The following is a 25,682-nucleotide window of genomic DNA, read 5'->3' on the forward strand; positions in this document are numbered from 1 at the left end:
ATGCTGTGTTCTTTTTCCTCCATGCATAACGCCCTTGTTATGTCCAAATAACTCAATTTTAGTTTCATCAGTCCACAGCACCTTATTCCAAAATGAAGCTGGCTTGTCCAAATGTGCTTGAGCATACCTCAAGCGGCTCTGTTTGTGCTGTGGGCGGAGAAAAGGCTTCCTCTGCATCACTCTCGCATACAGCATCTCCTTGTGTAAAGTGCGCCGAATGGTTGAACGATGCACATTGACTCCATCTGCTGCAAGATGATGTTGTAGGTCTTTGGTGCTGGTCTGTGGGTTGACTCCGACTGTTCCCACCATTCGTCGTTTCTGCCTATCCGAAATCTTTCTTGGTCTGCTACTTCGAGCCTTAACTTGAACTGAGCCTGTGGTCTTCCATTTCCTCAATATGTTCCTAACTGTGGAAACAGACAGCTTAAATCTCTGGGACAGCTTTCTGTATCCTTCCCCTAAACCATGATGGTGAACAATCTTTGTCTTCAGGTCATTTGAGAGTTGTTTTGTGACCCCCATGTTGCTACTCTTCAGAGAAAATTAAAGGAGGAGGGAAACTTACAATTGACCCCCTTAAATACTCTTTCTCATTATAGGATTCACCTGTGTATGTAGGTCAGGGGTCACTGAGTTTATCAAGCCAATTTGAGTTCCAATAATTAGTTCTAAAAGTTTTGGAATCAATAAAATGACAACGGTGCCCAAATTTATGCAGCTGCCTGATTTTGTTTGAACAATTATTGCACACTTTCTGTAAATCCAATAAACTTCATTTCACTTCTCAAATATCACTGTGTGTGTCTCCTATATGATATATTTAACTGACATTTTTTATCGTAACAACTAACGATTTATACAGGAAAATAATGACTATTAACAAGGTTGCCCAAACTTTTGCATCCCACTTTATCTCCTACTGCATCCCAAAGATGATCAGTATATTTGTCCAAATCAGTATGTTTGGCCATTCTTAACTCTGGGGCTGTAAGCATTTATGTACCACTGACTTGCATTTTCTGCAAAGTTAATTCATTCCATGGTTTAACTAGAAGAAAATACAAGAATATATTTAACATGGGTGTTCAGCACTAAGCAGAGAAATATGAAAGTGCACGCATAGGAAGAGAGCAAGCATGCAGGTTTTGCATTGTGCTCTAACCACAACACTAACATGTTTCTCATTTTGTGAAGCTGGGTTTCTTCCATGAGTTAATTCAACTACAGGAATGGCAGGTCACATTCTTTTATGTGTGAGTCACTATTGACACTTAAAACTATCACTAACCTTTTGAAAGGCTGCCTAGAACTTTTGATAATGATGACGACACTAGTTGTGAGCAGACTGTTGATTTCAGTTTAACACTCAGTAACGTTTCTCTTGTTTGTTTTCAAGGTGAGGCGTATAAACACTGGAGTGGCCCGTACCAGAGAACAGAGGATCCTCTTAATGGTTATGGCAATGGTTATCTGCTTCTTAATGTGCTGGCTTCCTTATGGGACTGTTGCTCTCATAGCCACCTTTGGAAGTCCAGGTCTCATCACACCAGAGGCCAGCATCATTCCATCACTTCTTGCTAAAAGCAGCACAGTTGTGAACCCCATCATTTACATATTTATGAATAAACAGGTAAGAATAACTCCCAGTTTCATATATAATGCTACATTTCATATAGATAAATCTACATTATACTGTATATATATATATACTGTATATATATATATATAGGAATTTGGGCAGTCTGGTGAACACTAAGTAGTACAAAACATGTGTTGTAACTGGGGATACCACATCTAGAACACCACAAATTGTGAATTTTGTCACCAGATACATAGTAGTATTAGAAATATCCAGAGAAGGCCTACTAGATTCATTTATGCTATGAGGAAACATAAATACAGTAGAAGCTGTAATTTGGTACCATAGGCGGAGTCAAAATGCAAGTATTCTTGGATATTTTTGCATCCATTTCAAGTAAGCAAATGCCTGTAATAAAATAAGACAAGCCATACTTGCTATATTCATAAAATATAATTTCTTTTCTGTTCTACTATCTTGGGATGTAATTTTTTTGAATAACAAAAGAGCCAGCTGAGGAGTGGCACAGTTGTTAGTGCTGCTGGCTCACAGTTTTAATGTTTCTGCACCATTGTCACCTCTTGATTATTGTCTACATTGAATTTACTTGAACTCTCTAAATCCATGTAAGATTTTGCCAAGTACTGTGGTTTACATCCAAAGTTAAAAACATATATGTTAGCTTAATGCCATATTAATCATTTTCCCAATAAGTGACAGTGGGACCTATAATGGACCATAGCTCCATCCTGCTACTAAATTATGCTTCATCTCCCAGGTTATAAGATCAGGTTAAAAAACAATGGATGAAAATATGTTTTTTTTTTCCAGAGAAATATTTATGTCATATTAGATCTAGGGGCAGCACGATGGTGCAGTGGTAGCGCTGCTGCCTCGCAGTTAGGAGACCTGGGTTCGCTTCCTGGGTCCTCCCTGCGTGGAGTTTGCATGTTCTCCCCGTGTCTGCGTGGGTTTCCTCCGGGCACTCTGGTTTCCTCCCACAGTCCAAAGACATGCAGGTGAGGTGGATTGGAGATCCTAAATTGTTTTTGGTGTGTGGGTGTGTTTGTGTGTGTCCTGAGGTGGGTTGGCACCCTGCCCAGGATTGGTCCCTGCCTTGTGCCCTGTGTTGGCTGGGATTGGCTCCAGTAGACTCCCGCGACCCTGTGTTCGGATTCAGCGGGTTGGAAAATGGATGGATGGATATTAGATCTAGCCTAACAATGCAAAAATCTTTTGAGTTTTCAAAACTTTTTGACTTTTTTGTACTGTTGTGTTAATTGAAAACGGTGTTGGATCAAAATTAATTCTGTGTTGCAATTAGTTTTTCTATATAAAACACCACCATGGAGAGCATCTTATTGTAGAATCCAGTTTATGCAGTGTGTGAAATGGGATTTGTTACAAGTCAGTTGAATCCGTTCTTCATGAACAATTTAACATTAGCAAGGTCTGTGCACTTTGAATGCCCAAAAATATTGACAAAATCTAATATTTTAAGGAGAATATTGATCTAATGAGTTCAGGATTAATAAATGGAAATCAAATTTGGCACAACTTTCAAACAAAGGAGGCATGATGATTTTCCAACAACAAAGAAATTCAAAGCACAAGCCATTGCCAGCAGGAGTATGTCAAAACGTTTGTATGATGTTCAGGTTGTTCTCCATATTGATTTCATTCCCTTCAAAGTTTCAGTGTTGCAGTCAATGTTAGGTGCAATGCTATTTTCTGTGAACTTACTAGCAGTCTTTACAGTTCTTGGGGTTTTGCCATGGTCTATGAGCATGGCCACTGTTTGTGAAGGAAGATCTGTTTGATCGCTAAGGTCAAAACTACAAATATGTATGGCTGTTGATGCATTGCTCCTGTGATCAGGGTTACAATAGTTATGTTTTGTAATATAAATATGGCATTATAAGGGGAGCATAATAATTATGTGTGTACCCAATTGGGCAAGTTTTGATGTGTTGCTATTGTGAAGTTAATTTTGTGTTTAATTTTGGCGAAGCCAAAAACAACATATCATTTAATCTGATTGGTTAAATTTAAAATATGCCATAAAATAGTATAAAAATTCAGTTTATGTCTGAAAGAGCAGAGGCTTTGCAAATATGTGAAAGAAATCCAGTCACCCTGATGTAAAGTAGATAACTATTTCACAATGGGATATTTGCTTTGATTTTTCTTTACTGTGCTCCATCCTGCTGTCTACTTACAGTGTCTGCTCTAGCATAATCTAGTGGAAGAGAGTAAAACAAACTTAAATTTTTTTTTTTTTTTCTCCAAGTAAGCCTCTTCAACTGATTGTAAGCAATCAACTTTAAAAATAAATCGAGCTAAGTACTGTTCTTCATTTTAGTTTTATAGTATTGTAGTTCTCCTTTCAACAAAGGATAAGGAAAGAGATGTTTACCTTATGAACTATCAAATGCTGTTTCACAACAATGAATTGATGGTTGGATGTTCTTTAAAATGCACTTTCTTAAAGTGGGGTCCATAATACACGGCAAGAGCTTCACATAATAACTGGTAAAATTTGGTTAGTCATTCACAAATATCTTTTATACTTGGTGTATCAAGGGTCTGGTCATTATCTTCTACTTTATTCTCTGTTTCACTTATTTTAATCAATCACCACGAGACATCTGATTAGAAAGTAAAAAATAATGTCCTTTAATATGGTAAACAAACCAAAGAAGAGTTAAACAGCATTCAAGACAATGCAGCTGCAGGTCCCGGTGTCAGCATCCCACAAACACTGTTTCCAAACAGCCAATTAAAACCAGACTCACTGTTGCCCTTCACTGTTTTGCCCTATGCTTCAGATTTTAAAGAGGAATCCAGTCTTCTAGCAGACGGACCTTTATAACACATGCTGAGACCCCTTACACCAAGCATGAACAAAAACACACAAGCTTACATTTATGGAAGTCACTCCCGTAATGTTTTGAGTCAATAATATAATCGGGGAAACTTCACATCTCTCAAATTGCATGCTATTGTCAATCACATGAACATTACTCTATTTTGCTCAGTCACAAAAGCTAGTTAGCTAGTTTAGGAAAAAAGTAACAGATTCTTGGGTCAAACATCTACATCATCAAGTGTGAATAAGCCAGATCCATCTAAAAAACGAAAATATATAAACAAGTACATAGAGTTTGGCTAAGTGAGTCCTGGTTCTCAGTACTGACTGCTCTCAAGACAAAGTACAGGGCATTTTTTATGCCTATGAGTCTGCCTATCACCCATCACTCAAAGAGTTCTATGAATTTTGTAATAATAAATGATTTGTTTGGTGGTTCCATATAGTTGGGGTTCATAATTTTTCTCCCTTTTATGGGGTGTATGATCTAAAAATGTTTGAGAATCCCTGCTTTAAAAGAACTGAATTCCAATGGACTTAGTACCCCCTGCTGGAAACCCCCACATAACCAGTCAGTGTCATGCTGATCCGTTTTGATGTTTGCTAGCAGTCAGTCAAGGAAAGCAACGAGGAAGGCTGCTGAACTTCCCCGTTCTGCTTCACAACAATCCTCTCACTCACACTGCATGGGTTGTGATACTGTTGATTCAAGGTTATGGTACACCCACACAATTTTCCAGACCAGGCCCCATCAAACCAACACCTGTTCTCCAATCTGAAGGACCACCTACATAACACATGCTTTGTCAAGTCAACCGCAGAAGAGCTGTTGCACAAGCAAGCAAGATAAAATGTTTTGTTTGAGTGTGAGTGTTCAGTTACTGTTCATGGAGAATAAGTTTTAAATAAAAGTTGTTTCATGATACTGGCAGTGATGTTTCTACAATAAGGGCTTGTGAGTCACAGTTGCGACCAATATTGTGTAAAATAATTAATAAACTTCCTTTAGTAATTTAACATATTATTAAAATGTTTATGGCAACCCTCAGTTTTGCTTTCTTATTTAATTTGTTTTCAGTTTTCCATCATATACTTCATTTAATTTCTTAGCAAGAGAAATATTGATTTTATAGTGTGTAAAACTGTGTTAGTGCCAGGTGCTGCAAACTTATTTCTTGTTTTATAAGTGCTGTAGTATTCTAGGGTTACCTTTGGGTTGTTTTGTTACAGGTAAGGTTTTCATCATGGCTTGTATTTATTTATTGTTTTATGATATTTTTTGTCATTTTTGAGTTCCAGGAAGCTAAAGCCTATTCCACCAGAACTGAATGCAACGCAGGGCACAGCCTTGGAGTCGATGCAATCTCAAGCACTCATCAACATTTATTCCCACTAGGCCAGTTTAGAGCTAACACATATTTTTCGGCTGTTGCAGGAAACTGAAATAATAGCAAAAAACGTGTTCATGTATAGAGACAACATGCAAATGCCACAAAGATGGTAACCAGTCTTTTTTAGCATGACTTTTATGTCAAATTTGACAAATTGTAATGGTTTAAAGCAAAACATTTTAAAACTTCCCAAATGAACCAATTCAGTTCAGTTTGCTTTATTATTCTATACTATGTTTCGATGAAAAAACCCAGAGTATTGTTCATATTGACAGTAAAAATAAAAACTGAAAAGAAAACTTTATAGAAATAAATATGGTTGTGAAAGATGACCATGTAGGGAACACAACTGCAGAGAAATAGTGCAGAACATAAAATGGCCTCGTGGTAAGTAGATGAGGCCGTAATCGACAGGGGACGCTATGTCCCTATACAATGAAGGAAGCACTACTGAGGCATACATACAGATGAAGAACAATAGAGGATAGCAGGAGAGGAGTAGGAATGTCCTCAAGACTTTACAAGGCATGAGGAAGATATACTTTTATTAGTTTCTACCTGGCTTCCTGCTCCCCTTTGTAAAGGACAGGTGACATGGAGGTGGCCTGGCAATACAAGAAAACATTGAGGTGCAGGATTGCAAAGACATCTGGGGCAACTAGGAGGACTGGTGGGATGATATACCTTGGTGTTCATTAGGACATTCCTAATCCTACTAGTAATGCCTGTACTTTCCCCCAGAATTAGCTTGTAGCCAGGTTTCAAAAACCCATTCTGGGCATAAATCTGCTGAGCTTATAGTTGGAAGAGTAGGGTGGGGTGAGGGCCCAACTGGCTGTATTAGATAGATAGATAGATAGATAGATAGATAGATAGATAGATAGATAGATAGATAGATAGATAGATAGATAGATACTTTATTAATCCCAAGGGGAAATATTAAAGAGAAAAGGCAGAATGTGTATTGCTGTAGAAGTTGATGAGACAAACTACAATGCCCGGTAGACAGAGCTCAAATCCCTGTAAAGGTAGGCACAGTGTGGCTTTAGGTTTGTTGTGTTTCCCATGTTTTTTTCTTTTTTATCAACTGTAATCTTTAATATTCTGCACCATTTTCTGTATTATATATTGTTGTTTATGAGATTGTTTAGAGGGACTGGACACACAAACCTTGGTATTTTTTATATAGTAGATATATGGTATATGAAATTATAATCATTATAATTATTAGTTCTTTGCTTGTAGTACATCTGCAATGCATGCCATGCTGATGACTTGTGCACAATTTCTTAAAATAAGCAGGTGAAAATGGCTCAAATGAACATGATACATGAAAACACTCACAAAAAGCAAACTCTCTGTGCACATATAGAGATGTGATGAAAGAAAAATGAACAATGTGAAACACAATCAAATGTAAATGTGTTTTTTCCCCTACGGCCATACTAAAATCTGGCTGCGTAAATATGCAAACCTACTATGCAGGAGTGTTAAACAGAAATTTGTGAGACCTTGGTGGGATGGGGAGTGTCAAAAGAAAATACACTATATTGAACATTCATAATTGGAAAAATATTTATCTCTGCGTGTTGTTTGTAAAAGATTAAACAACACAAGTAGCTGTCTAAATTAAATTGATACATCAGAGCTTAGCATCAGTTGAGCATCATATGAGCAACACCTAATGTTTTTTACACAAAACTATGTTATGTTTTGAAAATTAGCATTACAAACCAAATTTAAAGCAGTAGTAGTAATAGTAGTGTTCATAGTAGTATAGTCACCTGCACAGAGTGCAGTGAAATTCCATGCCCTTGGTAATAGAATTCTAGATGATCAATGAATAAAAGTGGTCACACTGGACTTTAAAGTGATTTGCACTCTACTAGTGTTAGATTTGATATGGAAGGTTATATGGAAGGATGTTTTAAATAGATTCTATTTTTTTCCTAACTGTCCTCCTTTACTTTGGAAATAAAATGTCTGAGCCAACTTGCGTCCTCAGATGCCAGTGAAAGAAATTGCCCTGTATGTCATTTTCAGTCTTCAGTTCCTCCCAGCCCGTAGAGTAGAAGTTGTGAGTTGAGGCGAGCTGAAGACTAAAAATGCTGTGCAGAAACAAGTATTGCTATCCTGCCTGAAAGAAGAGAAGAAGGAAAATACATTATATGAAGAATTGAGGCTTAGCGGTAAGTAAAGCAGACAATTCAAAGTTCAGCCACCTAGCACAACACCATGTGATTGTATTCTACTCATTTGCAACAGTACATTTTTATCAAGTAATAGCAATGATAAGTAAAAGAATTTTGGCTATCATTTGATGTAAGCGTGAATTCTGAAGGCTGTATATTGTTAATTGCTTTGCAATAGCAGTTTTAAGAGCATAGCAGTATTCTGAAACAGGCATATTAGAAAGAAGATAAACAACCAATCTATACAGTGTGATGACTTCTCAGTCCCAGCATTCTGTGGGGCATTGAAACACTTTGGATGGTGCAATGGTAAAAATGAACAATAAAAGGCCCAAGGATGTTCACAAGCTCTGCTCCTGTTAGGGTTATCTGGAGACCACCTTGGGATACCCTTTCCCACCACCACGTTCATCAGAGCCATAATGCAACAGAAAATATGGAAAAACCAGAGAGTCTAATAGAATTACCCATTCAATAGTCCCAAAAAGAGAGTTCCAGGATGGGGTCCTTAGGGATAAATGTAAAGAATGTGTGGGCTAGCAAGTGTAAACACAGTCTGTTATGGACTACCTTAACACCACAGAGTTACTCAAGGATCCTTAAGGTTTGTTGAAGACAGTGGTAAGTAATATATAACTTGAACGTGGGCCAATCTGAGGAAACATTCTGAGGAGATGGGGCAGTGGAACAATGTTATGTTGAGAAGGAGTCCTACATCTGCTGCCTCCCTATTTTTTTACCTTGATGTGCAGTTTATGCAGCACCTTTAATTTGAAATAGTGAGGCCAGTTCTTCTTCACTCAATGGCCTGACTACCTCTGCTAGTTGGTGTACTGAAATGAATAACAGCTATTGTTCTTTTAAGAATAAGCAACCAGAAAATGTAGTTGAAAAATGGGAAAATCAAAACATCTAGTCACTTAAAATAATAAATCATTGTCAGAAAGTCAGGATCAGAACAGAGCCAGAGCCAGAACACTACCTTGCGAACATACATGCAAAGATTTGTGCACAATCTGACACAAACAAGAAGTGTGCAGCCTTTAAGTGTAACCAGGAACACATTTCAGGTGGATGAACAAGTATGTAAATCATAATTCCATTTATGATCTGTCATAAAATAGCTTTTGAGGGGTGTCAAACTTGAATTCCCACCCCACACCTATAGTCATGTTGCACACTTTAAGTCATCCTAACATAGCAACATGGTAGCATGCACCAACACACAGATCACAAAATGGTGAATGGCGGTACCCACAGAAAACAAAATGGCACTGCAGGACAACAACAACAAGATGTGCAAATATTCTAACTGATTCACAAAAGAAAGCAAAAGCAAATAAATGACACTATTGAAATCTACACTATAGAAAAACGTCCTAAATGGTACATTAGACAGGTTAGAGAGAGGTTAGGAGCACGCACTGATACAGTGCATTGCCGCACCCACCACACGACAAAACCAATTTAGGATCCAGATTAGGACCTGAGTGTAGCCATGCAACAGGTGATACCTCAGCACCACACTAGTTCAGATGGATTGAAACAGTGTGAGGTTTTTCCCTGCAGGTTGGAGGGCCTACATGCAGGGATGGATGCAGATTAATGCCATACTCAGGATGGAGCAATTGCAGGTTAAGGGCCTTTCTCAAGGGCCCAACAGAGCATAGACCCTTTTGGCATTTTACAGGATTGGAACCGGCAACCTTCCGATTGCCAGTGCAGATCTCTAGCCTCAGAGCCACTAGAAGGAATGTGAGGAAAATATCAAGCAATACATGATCATAACAGATGAGAAAATCTGAAATGAGGACAAATCTAGTCCAAAGGGTCTTTTCGCAATGCACATTATCACTGCCTGAACTTTAAAGATTCATAACAATTATTTTTTGTTTTCAGTGCATTTTTTACTTATTGTATTAATCTTTACAACAACTAAATTCCAGACTTGTTCTGTATAGTTAATTGATCTGTCTATCTTCCTAACCCGCTTATCCAGAATGGGGTTGCAGGAGCCTAGACAAGCAATCATCAGGCACAAGGCAGCAACAACACAAGGACAAGGAAAGTAGTCCATTGTGGGGTGAACACACACATCAGGGCAATGTTAGCAACATCAGTTCACCTAACTTGCATGTCTTTGGGCTATTAGTGGAAATCAGAGTATATGGAGGAACCCAACGGAGACATGGGACAACATCGAAACTCCACACAGGGATCACCCGGAGTGCAAACCCTGGTCACCTTGTTGCGAGGCAGCACTGCCACTGCCATGCCACCCATAGTTAAGTCAGTATTGGCTAAATATGTTGGACAAATGTACTTGCAAATTGTCTACTGTTTAAAATTCAAAAAATTAAACCCTGATTATTGCACATATTAAATACTTTTCCTTAAATACATAATGATGTATGAATAACCTGAACAAAACTCAGTAATATATTTATCAAACCGAACTTATAATTATGGTAGTTATGACTGATACTAAAATTGGAGAAACTGCAGACTCTGAGTAGGAAGCAAAAACAATTCCAGAAGATTTGGAGAAGCTTCAGAACTGGTTGAACACTTGTAAAATGCAATTTAATATAGAAAAGTGTAAAGTGAAACATGTGGGCAATACAAGGTGGGAGACACTTTCCTAAATTAAGCAACCTTTGAAAATGATTTAGGTTTTTTTGTTGACACAACATTTTCACCATCCAAGCAATGTGCATAAGTAATTAAAAGGGCAAAAAAACACTAGGTTATATTGTAAAAACTGTTTAATATAAATCAAGAGACATTATGCTCAGACTGTGTAATGCATCAGTAAGATAACATGTGGAGTATGGTGTGCAGTTCTGGACAACATGCTACAAAAAAGACATATCAGCACTTGAAGCTTTGCAGAGGAGAGAAACCAAGGACAATTAAACCTGTTTAGTCTTGAGCAGAGGCGATTGCGTGGAGATTTAATCCAGGTCTTCAGAATTCTCAAGGGCATGGTTAAAATAGATCCATCAGAATTCTTTTGGCATACATGAATAATGTGAGAACATTAAGGGGTTGTGCATTTAAGACTGAAGCCAGGAAGCGTGGTGTGTGTGGCATCGCACTATCAGTGAATGCTCCCAACTTCTCCTCTCCTCCTGTCCAGGAAGCAAAAGAGTTTGGGGAATAAGGAACAAACTACCAAGTGTAGTTGAAGAAAATAAAATATCTGGATGAGATACTGGGACATCCTTAGCTTTTAGCTAAACAAACAAGTCTGAAGGACTGAATGGTCTTGTTTGTTAAATGTCTTATGTCCTTAAGACAGGTAAGATACATTTGGCTTCATTTCCAGCCTCTCAGAGATTTTAAATTGATGGAATGAAAGAGTCCAGCTTGGGGAGATAGGTGGCATGCTCACTTGCATGAAACATACAAATCTAAGATAGAAATATTCCACTGAGTATACTTTAAATAAAATTTTCTAGTAGGTGATACAGAATAATTTATACATGTATCATATGATAAGTTATTAAGTCTTTGTGAATAAAATAGACAAATCAGTACAGGCTTTTTTTGTTTCAAATGTGAAACACTCAGCTGTCCACTTATGGATGCTTGAAAGAAACTTTCTCCCTGGATGATTGAAGGGGAGAAAGCACAGCAGCTAATGGAAATAAAAGCTAGTGTTAGGAAACCGTATTTCCCTATTAGTGATTTCTGTTTCCTGTGTGAATGTCTGGTTCTTTGTACATCATAAAATAGGAAAAGGAAAAGCATTTTGCATAGAAAGCAAAATTTGCGCGTATGTTTTTACTTTTTTTGTTTTTGACTGCTCACATTGATCCATTTTTTGTGAATGAGTTTCCGGGGGAAAATTAGTTCATGTTTTATATTATTCATATAACCAAAACTGACATCACACAAGAAAATGCACAAAGGTCACTTTATATTCAGGACCTTTCACTTAGAATTGCTATCTCATTGCATAAATATTAAAACCCTAAGTTCTATAAAACTTTGCATGTAATTATAGCAAAAATGATTAACTTACCACAGTCACAGATAGTAAAAATGTAAAATACCGCTGTGTCATGTCACTGTATTCTACAAAATGGATTCATAAGCTTTGGCAGAGGCTCAATGCAGAAGAAAAATCCTTTAGTTCTTTCGTGAAGCATTTCTTACACTGAAGCTGTGAGATCAAACCTAAGTTGTGGTTGTTTCCAGTTGCATAAGCAGCCTATCATCTCTGATTTACAGTATAAAAGAAAATAAGAACAACATTTTTGTAAGAGCCAAGTCCTTTAGGTTAATGTTAATGGTATATTTTCCTTAGTCTGCTTAACTTGAATTTGAATATAATATAGCTTAACATAGATAATGGAAGGTTTAGTGTAACCCCCTATAAGTTATAGAAAATGGAATGGTCACAATCGTAACTCTGTGTGACAGTAGAATAGCCCATAGATTGAAGTTATACAGCTAGAAAGAAACAAGTGGTCTGACAGAAAGACATTAAGGCCATATATTTTTCTGACCGTCTGCAGCATAGAACAACGCATACAAACCTTAAGGAATGATAACCTAGATATTTAAGCAGAATACCATAGGTTCCCCTTTCTCCCTTTTTTGTGTGTATTATCACCTTTTTTCTCTATTTTATTTTATGAACTGTTTGCTTTGAATTTCACTAAAATCTTTAAAACAAAGACACTTGGGCGCTGTGGAGTATTTTTTATAGGACGAGTCATACTAGTGCCAGAATGTCTATGTGGTAACTGCATTCAGTGCCGGTGCTGCATTATTTTGCACCTGGTACCTAACCTGTGCGGCTAGGTTTTTATCCCCCCCTTGTGATCTGCGCCCTAGGCAAATGCCTAATTCACCTCAATGGTGGCACCTGCCCTGACTGCATTTTAACCATTTTCAAACCATTTGGAAACCTTCGACAAACGCTGCTGCAATTATAATTAAAGTACTTAATATGTAATCAGTCACAGTGTATACTACGACTTTGTCCTTTTGGACATGGACTTTTTGGCATTGTATTTCCTGAGTTTTCTTTTGACTCAGCATTGTCTTTAGATGCTTATTCAGTGATAGTTTTAATCAGGTACTTGTACTAACCACATAGAACCAAACCAGATCTTTCAGGCTGAAACCTAATGACTATAAGTTTAACACTTTTTTTTAACTTCACTAGTATAAGAGTTTGTTTGCATTCATTTTATCCTAGAAATGCTTTAGTGAACACCTCTCCTTAAACATATACCTTCTCTTGCCTGTGTAGATTTTTTTAATATGTATAAGGAGTATATAATGTCTAATTTTGATATACTCTGACCTCAAATGGTCCTTGGTGTATACAGGCTGCACTTTGTATAGTATTGTGCTACCATATCAGTTTATTTACAGCTGTAACCAGGGTTAAAAAAAAATCTATGTGATATTGTGATGCTTGAGTATGGTCTTTGTTACTTATCTTTAGCATACATGCATTTTTAACTAAAGAAGCAAAAGAATCTTTTTAGGCAGCAGTAACAAATAAGAGTAAAGGCTGTAAGTAAAGGTGAGTGACTGGAACAGGTTCACTATTCCAATCGGATTGAAGGAGGCAAAATGGGCCAATTGGAGGATAATCCATACATGGCAAAGATTGGCAGAACACACAAATAGCCCAATGAATATGCTAAAGTGGCAGAAATGTGGGTTTTTAAGGCTTGTCAAGCTTGAAGCTCTGTCGGCACAGATGTGTCGTTGGCACTGTGATAAGAACCATGCCTCTGCACTCTACAGAAATGGAGCTTCTGGTATCAGCGACCCTCGCTGAAGAACTGAACAACAATTGCACTGTTCCAGTGGCTTCTCTTCGGCTGTACTTGTATGTATGAATGATTAGGAGCGAAAGCTACATTTTGAACCAACTTAAATGTATCCTTTTGTACCACATTTCTCTTGTGTTACTACACAGTATACAGTTTCAAGTGTGTGCTGCATTTCTAAAAGGACAGATTCCCAGAGAGCAGGTGCTCCCTGCTGAACAAAAAACTCATATCTTATTGTCTAATGTGCTATGTATACCACCCACACTTTATTTTTTATAGAGCTCTTGTAACCAACTTACTGGAGTGGCCACCTCACTTGCTAACCAACCAAATGTACTTAGTGTAGTAAAGTAAATAGAATTTCAAGTCAGAGAAGCATGCAGTTAACTTAGTTTAATATAATAATGTTTAAAATATTAATATTAAATTGTAGTGGTCAATGCTAAGATTCACACCATTTAAAGATGGTTTATTTGCAGGGACTCCAGGAACACACCTAGCCTTGACCTGGAATGCACACGCACAGACACTGAATAGCAGCTCACTGAATCAATGAATAAAGCATATATTAATCAGATAATAAAGAGAAAGTCAAAATTACACAAAAATGCCTAAGCAATTGCCCTCCCCAGTTTCCCTATGGCAATATTTGTTTTCATACACTAACAACAAGGTCCACCACAGTCTGGTACAGCAGAAGCAGATGACTATTGTGGACAGCTCATTGAAGGAAATGTAAAGTTTTGTCCTACCAGGTTCCCATTGCAATGAGAAAATTTGGTGTGATTGGGAGACAAAGCCAATTAAGATGAATCAACACTAACAAACAGGTACAGGACAGCCAATACATTCAGATGAAACTGTAATCCAAGGTAGTTATAGTGATTTGGTAGTTGTGTGCGTGATTAATAGAAACAAAAACAGAGGATTGCAATCCTCTTTTTGGCTCCTTTTGAAAGAGCTTGCTTGATTAATTTTCTTCCCAATGACCCCTGGGCCCTCTGAATCTGCACAATTGCTTAATAATGCCAGGGCTGCTGGGAGTTGTAGGCTGTTTTAAGTAATACTGCTAAAAAAATATTACATAAAGAAGTGAAAGCAAATCAAGATGTGGCAATCCAGCACCATACAACCTGGTAATGCTATATTTTCTGTCTTCCAGGGAGGTCTGTACTTGTGTTGCTGTTTGCTCACACTGTAATATTATACTGAATACTGTTCCTTTCCCCAAAAGAAATTTTGCCCTTTTGTCTGGGGCTCATAAAACTGCCTTCATGGTTGGCGTTGCCTTTCAGAACTCGTAAAACTATTTTAGGTTTCTACATAACTTCTCTTTCAGAGGCAGGAAGTTGTAGCGAAACACGCTTGTGAAACCACATAAGAAGCAGGAGGCTATAGTGAAGCATGCCCATACAGACCCTGCACCTAGAAGCAGGGGGGTTTGTAGCAAAGCACATTTGTGAAATCATAAACTGTGTATCTACTTTGTGGTAACAGTTCTTATCAGCAAGATGCGCACAGCCAAGAAACACAACAGTATTCCTAAAACTCTAGTCTTACTTTGTACATTGAATGTTTGGTCTTTGACACTTTTCGCTTAAACTAGTTATCAAAATGCTCACACAATTCTTATCTGAATGCAAAAGCATTTACTTTCAAAAAGGGATCTTTGCAAGGGTCTTATGTCTCACTTTTAAACATTATAAGGAAGGTTCTGAAAAGGTCTTCTATTTCCTCCTGCACCATTGCTTTTTATTCTGATTACCCAGAAGGCAACATGCTGTGCTTCTTAGTTGTAATAACCAGCAGTTTTGTGCAAGATTGTTTTAGGTCTCAAGACCAGCACGCGTCAATTATGCCTGAAATCCTAGGCAATGTTCAGATTAATAATTGCAAAGCAAATGTGTATATTTTAGACTTTCATAGTGATTCTTTTAAATAAAATTAAAATGTTCTTTCTTGGGTAGCATGATGGTTAAGTAGGTAGTGCTGTGGTCTCACAGATCTATCAGCCTGTGTTTAATCCTGCATGTGAGCATTGTCTGTGGATTGTGCATGTTCTCCGCATGTCTGCATGGGATTTTCCTCTCACAACCCCCAGTGATGTTTTGGTTGATTTGATTGTCTATTCCAGATTAACCCAGTATGTGCTATTGAGTGGACATGCAGGTCCTGCAGTGGTTTGGGGACCAGTCCAGGGTTGTTTTATGCCTTGCACCTACTAATTCCTGGATAGATTTAAACATCCTGGAATTGGATTAAGCGTGTTTGTGAATGCTCTGTACCACTATATGGAATTAAAAATAAGGCAATGGAAGCAATGCTTTTATCTGCTTGTCTTCAGTTACTACCAGATCCCATGACAGCTGTGCTGTTTGCATTATTATTTTTAAAAAAGCACATTATCTGTCTGTTTTCCAAGACTTTAATGACCTCATTGACACAGCCATCAGCAGTGTGTCTGTCTGCGGTGAGAGTGTCAACCTCATTGAGAAGTTTACTTACCTCAGTAGTGACATGCAAGTCTCTGGTGACTCTTCCTATGAGGTCAGTAGCCGGATTATGAGAGCATGTGGGGGGTCATGAGTTCGCTGGTATGTGGTGCTCCTGACATCTCTGCTAAAGGGCAAAGGTCCCAGTCTTTAGAGTTCTGGTGCTTCATGTCTTGCTATATGGGTGCAAGACATGGACGCTATCCAGTGACCTGAGATGAAGACTGGACTCCTTTGGTACTGTGTCTCTTCAGAGAATCCTTTGGTACTACTGGTTTGTGAGCAGTTGTTCACAGAGCGTCAAATAAGGGTCATTATCTGCATTGTGAGGGCACAGCGATGTGGCACGATTCCCTGAGGGTGACCCAGCTCACAGGATCCTCATTGTTGATGGACCAGAGTGGCTAGACCAGGCCAAGGGGACTCCCACCTAACATCGGGCTGCAGCAAATAGACTATCATTTCCGGAGGGTGGGACTGGACTGTGTGTCTGCCTGAGTGGTTGCCAACCAGGATCACAAGCTGTTTTTTTGTATGTTCGGTACAGCAACATGCTGTACCATTGCATGCTCTCCAACCAGACCTGAGCTTGACTGTGCTGTTCAAATGCAAGGGTCATCCTAGCTAAATGATTTCATTTTCTGTGACTGTGAAAAGTGGCATTTTAGGCGACTGTGTGCCTCTGTCTTGGAGTGGTGTGATTGAGGGGCTTTGTGTGAAAGTAAAGACTGGCTTATACTTCTGTGTTGAGCCTACGTCATACCTACGGCATAGTCCATGTTGCCTATGGCATAGCCCGGTGCACACCTCCTCAGAAATGTGACTACACATTGCGTCACTACAAACTCTACACAGACTCTGCTTGGCCAGTTAGGTAACAACATTTTCTGAAACGTGTTTCCATTTGACTTCCAGTTTGGAAACTTACGAATGTATGAAAAACTGTGTTTGAAATATGAGGGATAAATGCATTTGCCAAGGTAGAAAATGTGTTGCAAGGTGTGTGCTGATCCTGCATGGCATAAACTGTTTGCATTTTAAAAGATCATTCTCTTTTCTTGTGTACTAAACACACCGCCAACTAATGTTCAAATATGTGCCTGCAGCGTGGCGAGACACAGAAGTTTAAACTGCTCTCGACAGAGTAGCCTATGCTCATAGCTATGCCGTAAGTATAAATCAGCCGTAACTTTGTGTTGGACAGGCACCTCATTCAGGGCCATTTACTGTCTTACAGATTTAGTGGATGGGAGGATGTTTAAGAAAAAAACAATATGTGCACTAATTATCGAAAAAATGCATATGCACATTTTTTTGCAATGAAAAGAATTGTATGTATTTTAGAGGCACTAAATGCCTTCTATATAGACATGTCTTGTAAGACAGCTTTAAAAAATAATTAAAGAAGAATTCTAGTAACAATAGAGGTCACTGAACATCATGCTGTGTATAACATCATTAGTAAGGATTGGGTTCTTTTCTGAAATAATTCTAAAATTTTCAAGTAAGAAGAGACAATGCAAGTACAGCAGTTTACGTTCTAAAGAGTACTTTACTCATTCTGAATGCCTGCCCCATTACTTGCTACCAGTAGATCATGCGAGCCTTACTACTTTTTAGTGGGTGACATTGCAGGTTCTTCCTGTTGATCCACAGCAAGGAAATTCCAGTCTTACTTCTCGTCACATAAACACTCAGACAAAAAGGTTTGGAATTTATATAAACAGCTTTCTACAGTGAAAATACGCTGAATATTAGAAAATAATTTTTGCATTCATAATTTTAGCACCCTGAAAAATGAAGGGCAAGGAACAAGAGAAATCACTAATGTAAGTGGAAAATTCTCAATACCAGTGGAGAATGATTGTCATTTAACTTGAAACAAGTTAGATAATCTTGAAATAGGTAATCCAATATTTAATCTCAGATCATACATTTTAAAACAGAAAAATTATTTTACAAAAATCACAGGACTGGATAAGCTGACATGCCTGCTCAAAAGAAAGCCTGTCCATGGTGAACTTCATGGATTCCATGCTTTGTGAGGTGAGGCATAAAATAATAAATACACAGAGAGACCGCTGCATCAACAAATGATGTGTAAATTTTCCTTTCTTTTTAATTGCATTGCCAAGTAGACTCCTCTAAAAAACGTGAACTCTCATGGAATAGTTTTTGGAAAGTTAAAAAAATTCTCAAATTGTGCATTAGACTTTGCAAGTTTCATACTTTTCTCATTTTGTTTTTCCTCTTCATGTTACAGTTCTACAGATGTTTTCGAGCTTTCCTTACATGCCAAAATCCTACTGCCACTCCCAGCACTAAGAACTCATCCAAATCCACCAAAGTGTGTCGAAAAATCCAGGAGAACAATTTCAGTCATTTATTGGCTTCTGTAGAGCATGCGTCCACAGTGCCCAAGAAGAGGGCATCAGATGCAGAAGGGGCATCAGCCAGCTGTGCCACAAAACAGGTGCTGTCACTTGTTGTGCATTACAGTGAATGAACCAGCTGTATTTCAATATTGACTTAGTCTATTTTGGGAGCAATACCAGAAGGAGAATGAAAATAGAGATAAGATTTGAAAAAAACTGCAAGATGAAGGACCTGACCAGCTTCAGTTCTTTGTTTCCTTGATCGGGACCCCAGCTTTTCAAGACATTGTGTTTTAAAGGTGAAGTGCAACGTGAAGTCCAAACTTAATAGCCTGTCAGTTCTATTCCTATGTGTGTATTTTTGTCTGAGCCTGTACTTAACTAATAAGTGAAAAGCCTCCAGTGAAGCTGGAAGTGGGTCTGCTGTTTGTGCTGGATTATCCTTGTGTTTATCCTTCTTGGCTCACTGTATATTCTGTTGGTGGATTTTCCCTCAACTCTGTGTGTTGACAGTAACAATAGTGTATTCGTTAAAATGTATGTGGTGTGTTCATGCAGTACTACGCTATGGAAATTCTTTTAATTGAATGTGTATAGATTGCTATAACATCAAACTTGCTAAACTTTTTAGAAAATGCAGAGAATGAAGCCGCAAGCACATATCACAAGAATGACGTTCACTCCCAATAATTTGATTTATTTGAAAGAAGGCAGCTTTCAGGTTTTAGAAATTATTCAACCTCCAGAAACTGGGGGAAATGATTTACATAAAATCTTTGGACATTGCAATTTGTAATTGGTTTAAAAGAAATGTACAGTATATTTTCAGAAAAACCAGCTCTGTTCAAATGTAGAAGCCAACCATCCATGTATTGATTCCACTAAATCCAAACCCAAGGATGTGAAATGGGATGTAGCCCTGATGGAAAGGGTCTTTTTAAAAAAAATTAAAAATTCTGGACTTTTTTAATTAACATACCATTTTGTTCATTTTCAGCATATGTTAATACATTTCGCTGGCCTGGGGGTTTCTTGTGAAAAGGTTAAACTAAACAGAGATATAAGAAACACCCGTAAGTCAGTGACATTTCTTATTTGTTGCATAGCTTTGTCTCTCATTCTAATTTTTAAAACAGCATCAAATTAGTGTTAATTTCAAGGCGAAATGCTGACAATTTTTGTGTATAATTGAACTAGCCAACTAAATAAATAAAATAATTGTAAAATAGAGCACAGTATTTGATAATACTGCTAGCTATCATGAAATGATGTATCAGTGTTTAGTTCAGTTACAGTAATACACTTTTATTTAAAAATGACCTTATGTTTAAAGGCTCTTTATATTTCATAGTGGGACCTATCCAGACGGGACATTTCATAACAGCATACGTCTCTTTTCAAGCTCTTATTAATCAATTAGTCGTTTATATGCATTGTTGCAATTTTCTTACATTTAATGACTCATTTATATATAATTGCACTTTTTCATGTGATTATTTATTTCATATTATTTTCTAACCCTCCTAATCTTTTGCAGAGTTGCAGAGATTACTGGAGCCTAACCCAGCAGGCATAGGGTGCAAGACAGAAACAACCCCTTGACAGGCTGCCAGCCCATCACAGGGCAAACTCACACACACACACCAAACACACACTGCGGCCAATTTAGTGACACCAATCCACATGTCTTTGGACAGTGGGAGGTAAATGGAGCGCCCAGAGGAAACCCATACAGACATGGCCTCCACATAGTGAAGACCCAAGGCATGAACCCTGCTCTCCTTACTGTGAGGCAACAGCGCAAGCACAGTACCACAATATTTATTTCATAATTCCCTTTTCATTTGTTTCATTTTGGCATTTTGAGATTACCAGCCTAATTTAACACATTTCCGAATCGCAAGGGACACACAACTCATACCACAACAGTAGCTATCTAATGTTAAACTCACAAATTATTAGCAGATGGTATTCTTGACACTTTGCAATCCAATGGAGCTGACTAATTAGATAAAAATGTAGCTACAGTCATAATGTATCGCAGAACGCGAAATTTCTAGCTGAAAAGCCCGACCTTCTGTTCTTGATTATTGGCATAGCTGTTCTATATTCTGGGACGATCATTTTCTTTTTTCTTTCTCCTTTCATCCCATTTTGAAAAACTACTGGTTGCTATAAAGTATCAGCTGATTCCTGCTAGCTACATGTTTTTTTTTCCAGAATGTATTTGTAGTGGTTTTAATTTGCATTTAATTTGTATGTGTTGTATTTTTTAATAAAATGTAAAGGGTATTTTATGAACTTCATACACTTATTATGTTTGATTTTTTTTGACAACTAGCAGCCTACAAGAATCCCCCTAACTGCACCCATGATGAAGAGCCAGATCTAATCCTGGCAGCACTGGTCATAACACACTGAACAGGATGTTATGGTCACTCAAAGCCTCCCATGGTTTAGGGTATGTGTGGACACCAGAGTGCCAAAGACAAAGCACCCACACAAAGCAGATTAGATTAAACTACTAAATATCGGGAAAGCTGAGAATTTAAGCACAAAATGTAAACTTAGTAAATAATAACTAACAGACGTGGATAAGTCTAGAAATAGAAGAATTCTGTTTAGGAACAGACAACTTTTTGAATTTGGTTAAGAAAGATAATAGTTTACTGCCTAAGCTGCAATGCCACGGTCCAGAGATGAAGCATGAAGGACATTGCCATGACATTAGTTTGACAGAAGAAGGTGCTGGGCTGAAGACGTGTTTAGGCATTAGAAAATCCCTGCTGATTCTCGTACAGATTGGAATACATAATTGCCATGCAAAAGCACCGAACAAGCATAACAAGACTGAGTAGATGTACTGTACAAATCATAGAGATAACATGAGTAACAATTAAGTGTCACTGTATGGTGGAAGAGCTGCAGCAAGCAAATAACTGAAAGTAAATCATAAGCCTGAGTTGAAACCGAACAGGCCCCAGATTGTGTATTGTAGATTATAGAGGAAGAAATGTATTAGATGAGGCCAAGAGCATATTGTCAAGGCATGTGAAAGGTCTGCAAGCAATGTAGAAGGGAAAATTTTTATATGAACATAAAATAGCAAATTAACATAAAGAGTCATAAAAAGTAATTGGAAGCTTCTAAAACATTAGATTAAGCATAAATTAGAATGTTAAGAAAATAAGATAGGTCAAGTAAATAGTTAACTAAAAAATCAGTCATTTTGTATTACTTTTTAACCTTACAGCAGAATTGCTAGTGTGGGAAAGAACAGAAAAAGAACAAAAATGACGTGTAGAAACCAGCATAGAACAGGATAAGAAGACTGAGAACAACTGTTTCCAAGGCTGGGAAGCTAAAGGAACGATACCACAGAGAGAAGATGGTTCTGGTAGGCACGTAAGAAACCAGTTGGATTGGTGAATCAGCAGAAAGACAACAAAAGGCTTTTGCTGTAAGCAAGGTCACACTGAAGTAATGCACGAAAGAAACATTAGTATATTCAGGCATTAGCAATAAATATAGAAGAATATATTATAAATTAACTTTAGTGTACTTTAGTGAAATTAAGGCAAATCAAGTATGCCAAGCAAATAATTAAATAAAAGCACATATCATATTTCTTTTAGTTAAAAGCTTAGCTTTGGGCATCAGACAAACCAGCTTAAAAGTCAGAGAAACAGGAAGTGATGAGAGGAAAGCCAATATAAGGAAGATGAATGTCTGTACCGGCCTTGGCCATTGAATGAAATAAGCAAAACAGAAACTAGAAATGAACAATAGACAGTGAAATACCAGGGGCCCAGCTGCAGGGAGATGAGAAATTGGGAGGACAGGAGTAGAAGGGAGTCAGAGGAAAACAGCAAATGAACTAATTGAACGGTCAAAGTGATAAGAAATTGTTATATAAACTTTGATTGCTGAACCGTTCGGGGCTCGGCTCAATTTGGCCATATTGGGTTGAGTCCGTGTTGTTATTTGTGTTGTTTTATTGCAATAAAGCTTTAAAACTCTGTCTGTCTATCTTGAGTTTTAATTGCCTTCATTTTCAGGTAAAAAGCCTTCTGATGACGAATTTTTCAATACGACACAAGCCAGCCGCGTCATAAACAGGGAGCACGTGTGTACAGTACTGTATATACCGTAAGAGGCCTACCACACAAAGGAGCTGCTATTGACCTTACAATGCTCAAAACTGGCTGAAACTACGGAAAATAATAATTAAGAAAGAGTAACAATCAAAATATTTACACGTGAGTAAAAGAAAGAAAGAAAGAAAGAAAGAAAGTTTAATCATGTCATAATCCATTACATTGGTGAAGACGGAGCCAAATTTCTCTTTTAAAAGATGTCTGTATAACAACAAAAAACATAAGACAGAAATACATATGAAGTTTTGTTGATTCAGGGGGTGCAAGTAATAAGGAGCACAAAAAATGACTCCTCATGCCTGACTAAGAAAAATGATAGCAATTAAGTTGCCTGTTTACAGAATCATAGAGAGTAATATAAGAAAACAGTCGGTGCATTACTCTGAGAAAAAGTCCATCTCTGTAAATACTTGTGTTAATGATTTGGAAGTTGAGAAGTCTGAAGATCATGAAACACTAAATGGAGAAATTATTGCTGAATTTGTGTTTTCACTTGTGGCAATTTTCAGCCATTCCACATTCAAAGTTGTATGAATTAATGTACAGTATTTTGTAAGAAAGTCGCTGGAAGATGTAGTAGAAAAGGGAGTAAAGAGTATCTAAGCAAGCTGTCTGTGAATGTTACAAAACAATAAAGACAATGTAGGGGTGACTGTGTGATTAATCAGTTTAATTAAAAAGATACTACTTGACCAGTGACTCTTGCGTCTCACATCATGAAGATCTTTGAGAGGCTCATCCTGGACTGTATGAGTCTTCTTGTGGTAGACCACTTGGACCAACTGCAGTTTGCCTGTTGAACAAAGATTGGAGAGAAGGATGCAATGATCTCTGTGCTCCACAAGGCTTATTCTCACCTGGACAAAGCTGGCAGCACTGTGAGGATTATGTTTTTTGATTTCTCCAGCACCTTCAGCACCATCCAGCCATCCATGTTAAGTGGTAAACTCAGAGATTTGCAGGTGGATGAGCCTATGGTGTCCTGGATAATGGGCTATCTGTCAGGCAGACTGCAGTTTGTGAGACTCAAGGATTGTTTTTCTGATACGGATGTAACACTGGATCACCACAAGGAACAGTCCTGTCCCCTTATCTTTTCACTCTGTACACCTCCAACTATAAATATAATACCAGGTCATGTCACTTGTAGACGTTCTCAGATGATTCTGCACGTATGTTTTACTAACATGCTGGAATTCTATGAGGAGGCGACAAAAAGATATGATCAAAGTGAAGCTTATGATATTATTTATCTGGACTTTCAGAAATCATTTGATAAGGTGCCACATGAGAGGTTGGGCATCAAATTAAAAGATGTGCGAGTTCAGGGTGATGTTTTTAGATGGGTGCAGAATTGGCTCAGACACAGGAAACAGAGGGTGATGGTGCGAGGAACCTCATCAGAACTGGCTGATGTTAAGAGTAGTGTTCCACAGGGGTCAGTGCTAGGGCTATGCTATTTTTAATATATATATAAATGATTTAGATAGGAATATAAGTAACAAGCTGGTTAAGTTTGCAGATGATACCAGATAGGTGGATTAGCAGAAGAACTTGGATAGCATACAGGCTTGGGCAGATTTGTGGCAGATGAAATTTAATGTCAGTAAATGTAAAGTATTACACATAGGAAGTAAAAATGTTAGGTTTGAATACACAGTGGGAGGTCGGAAAATCGAGAGTACACCTTATGAGAAGGATTTAGGAGTCATAGTGGACTCTAAGCTATCAACTTCCCAACAATGTTCAGAAGCCATTAAGAAGGCTAAAAAGAATGTTAGGTTATATAGCACGATGTCTGGAGTACAAGTCCAAGGAGGTTATGCTCAACCTTTATAATGCACTGGTGAGGCCTCTTCTTGAGTACTGTGTGCAGTTTTGGTCTCCAGGCTACAAAAAGGACATAGCAGCACTAGAAAAGGTCCAGAGAAGAGCGACTAGGCTGATTCCAGGGCTACAGTGGTTGAATTATGAGGAAAGATTAAAAGAGCTGAGCCTTTACAGTTTAAGCAAAAGAAGATTAAGAGGTAACATGATTGAAGTGTTTAAAATTATGAAGGGAATTAGTACAGTGGATCGAGACTTGTATTTTAAAATGAGTTCATCAAGAACACGGGGACACAGTTGGAAACTTGTTAAGGGTAAATTTCACACAAACATTAGGAAGTTTTTCTTTACACAAAGAATGATAGACATTTGGAATAAGCTACCAAGTGGTGTGGTAGACAGTAAGACGTTAGGGACTTTCAAAACTTGACTTGATGTTTTTTGGAAGAAATAAGTGGATAGGACTGGTGAGCTTTGTTGGGCTGAATGGCCTGTTCTCGTCTTGCATGTTTTAATGTGCTAATGTTCTAATATGAGGTACATTGATATTTGGTATGAAATAGAGTATAAGAGTCAGGTAGAGAAACTTTGTTTTTTGGTGTAGGAAGAATTGTCTATATATTAACATCAGTAAAACCAAGGAACTTATTATTGACTTTCACACACCTTAGAGTCTCTATATCTGATTACTATTCAAGGAGTAAGTGTTGCGGTGGTCCACTTCTACAAGGACTTAGGGGTCCACATTAATGAAATGCTTGGCTGCTCTCGGAACACAGAGGAACTACTGTATATAAGAAAGGGCAGAGCAGGCTCTTTCTCCTTAGGAGAAAGGGGGGAAGCGACATCCTTCACATCTTCTAAAACTCAGTGATGGCCATTGCGATTTTAAATGCTGTGGTGTTCTGGGCTGGTAACATCACTTCAAGAGAGGGCCTTCAAATCAACAAGCTAATTAAAAAGGCTCGATTATATGAAACACTCTGGACCTCCTGG

General features: G+C 37.9%; 1 protein-coding gene across 1 annotated transcript in view; it reads left to right on the forward strand.

The window, feature by feature from the left end:
* tmtopsb (teleost multiple tissue opsin b) overlaps window positions 1-21,008 on the forward strand; it is an 85,614-nt gene extending 64,606 nt beyond the window's left edge. Inside the window, exons 3-4 of the mRNA XM_039760890.1 lie at window positions 1,400-1,633; window positions 18,591-21,008. Of these exons, the coding sequence (XP_039616824.1) occupies window positions 1,400-1,633; window positions 18,591-18,833 (477 nt within the window). The 3' untranslated portion in view covers window positions 18,834-21,008. The remainder of the gene's footprint in view (window positions 1-1,399; window positions 1,634-18,590) is intronic.
* Window positions 21,009-25,682: the final 4,674 nt, after the last annotated feature.

Source organism: Polypterus senegalus, chromosome 1, assembly GCF_016835505.1.
Source record: "Polypterus senegalus isolate Bchr_013 chromosome 1, ASM1683550v1, whole genome shotgun sequence".
In the NCBI taxonomy this organism is placed as follows: Eukaryota; Metazoa; Chordata; class Cladistia; order Polypteriformes; family Polypteridae; genus Polypterus; species Polypterus senegalus.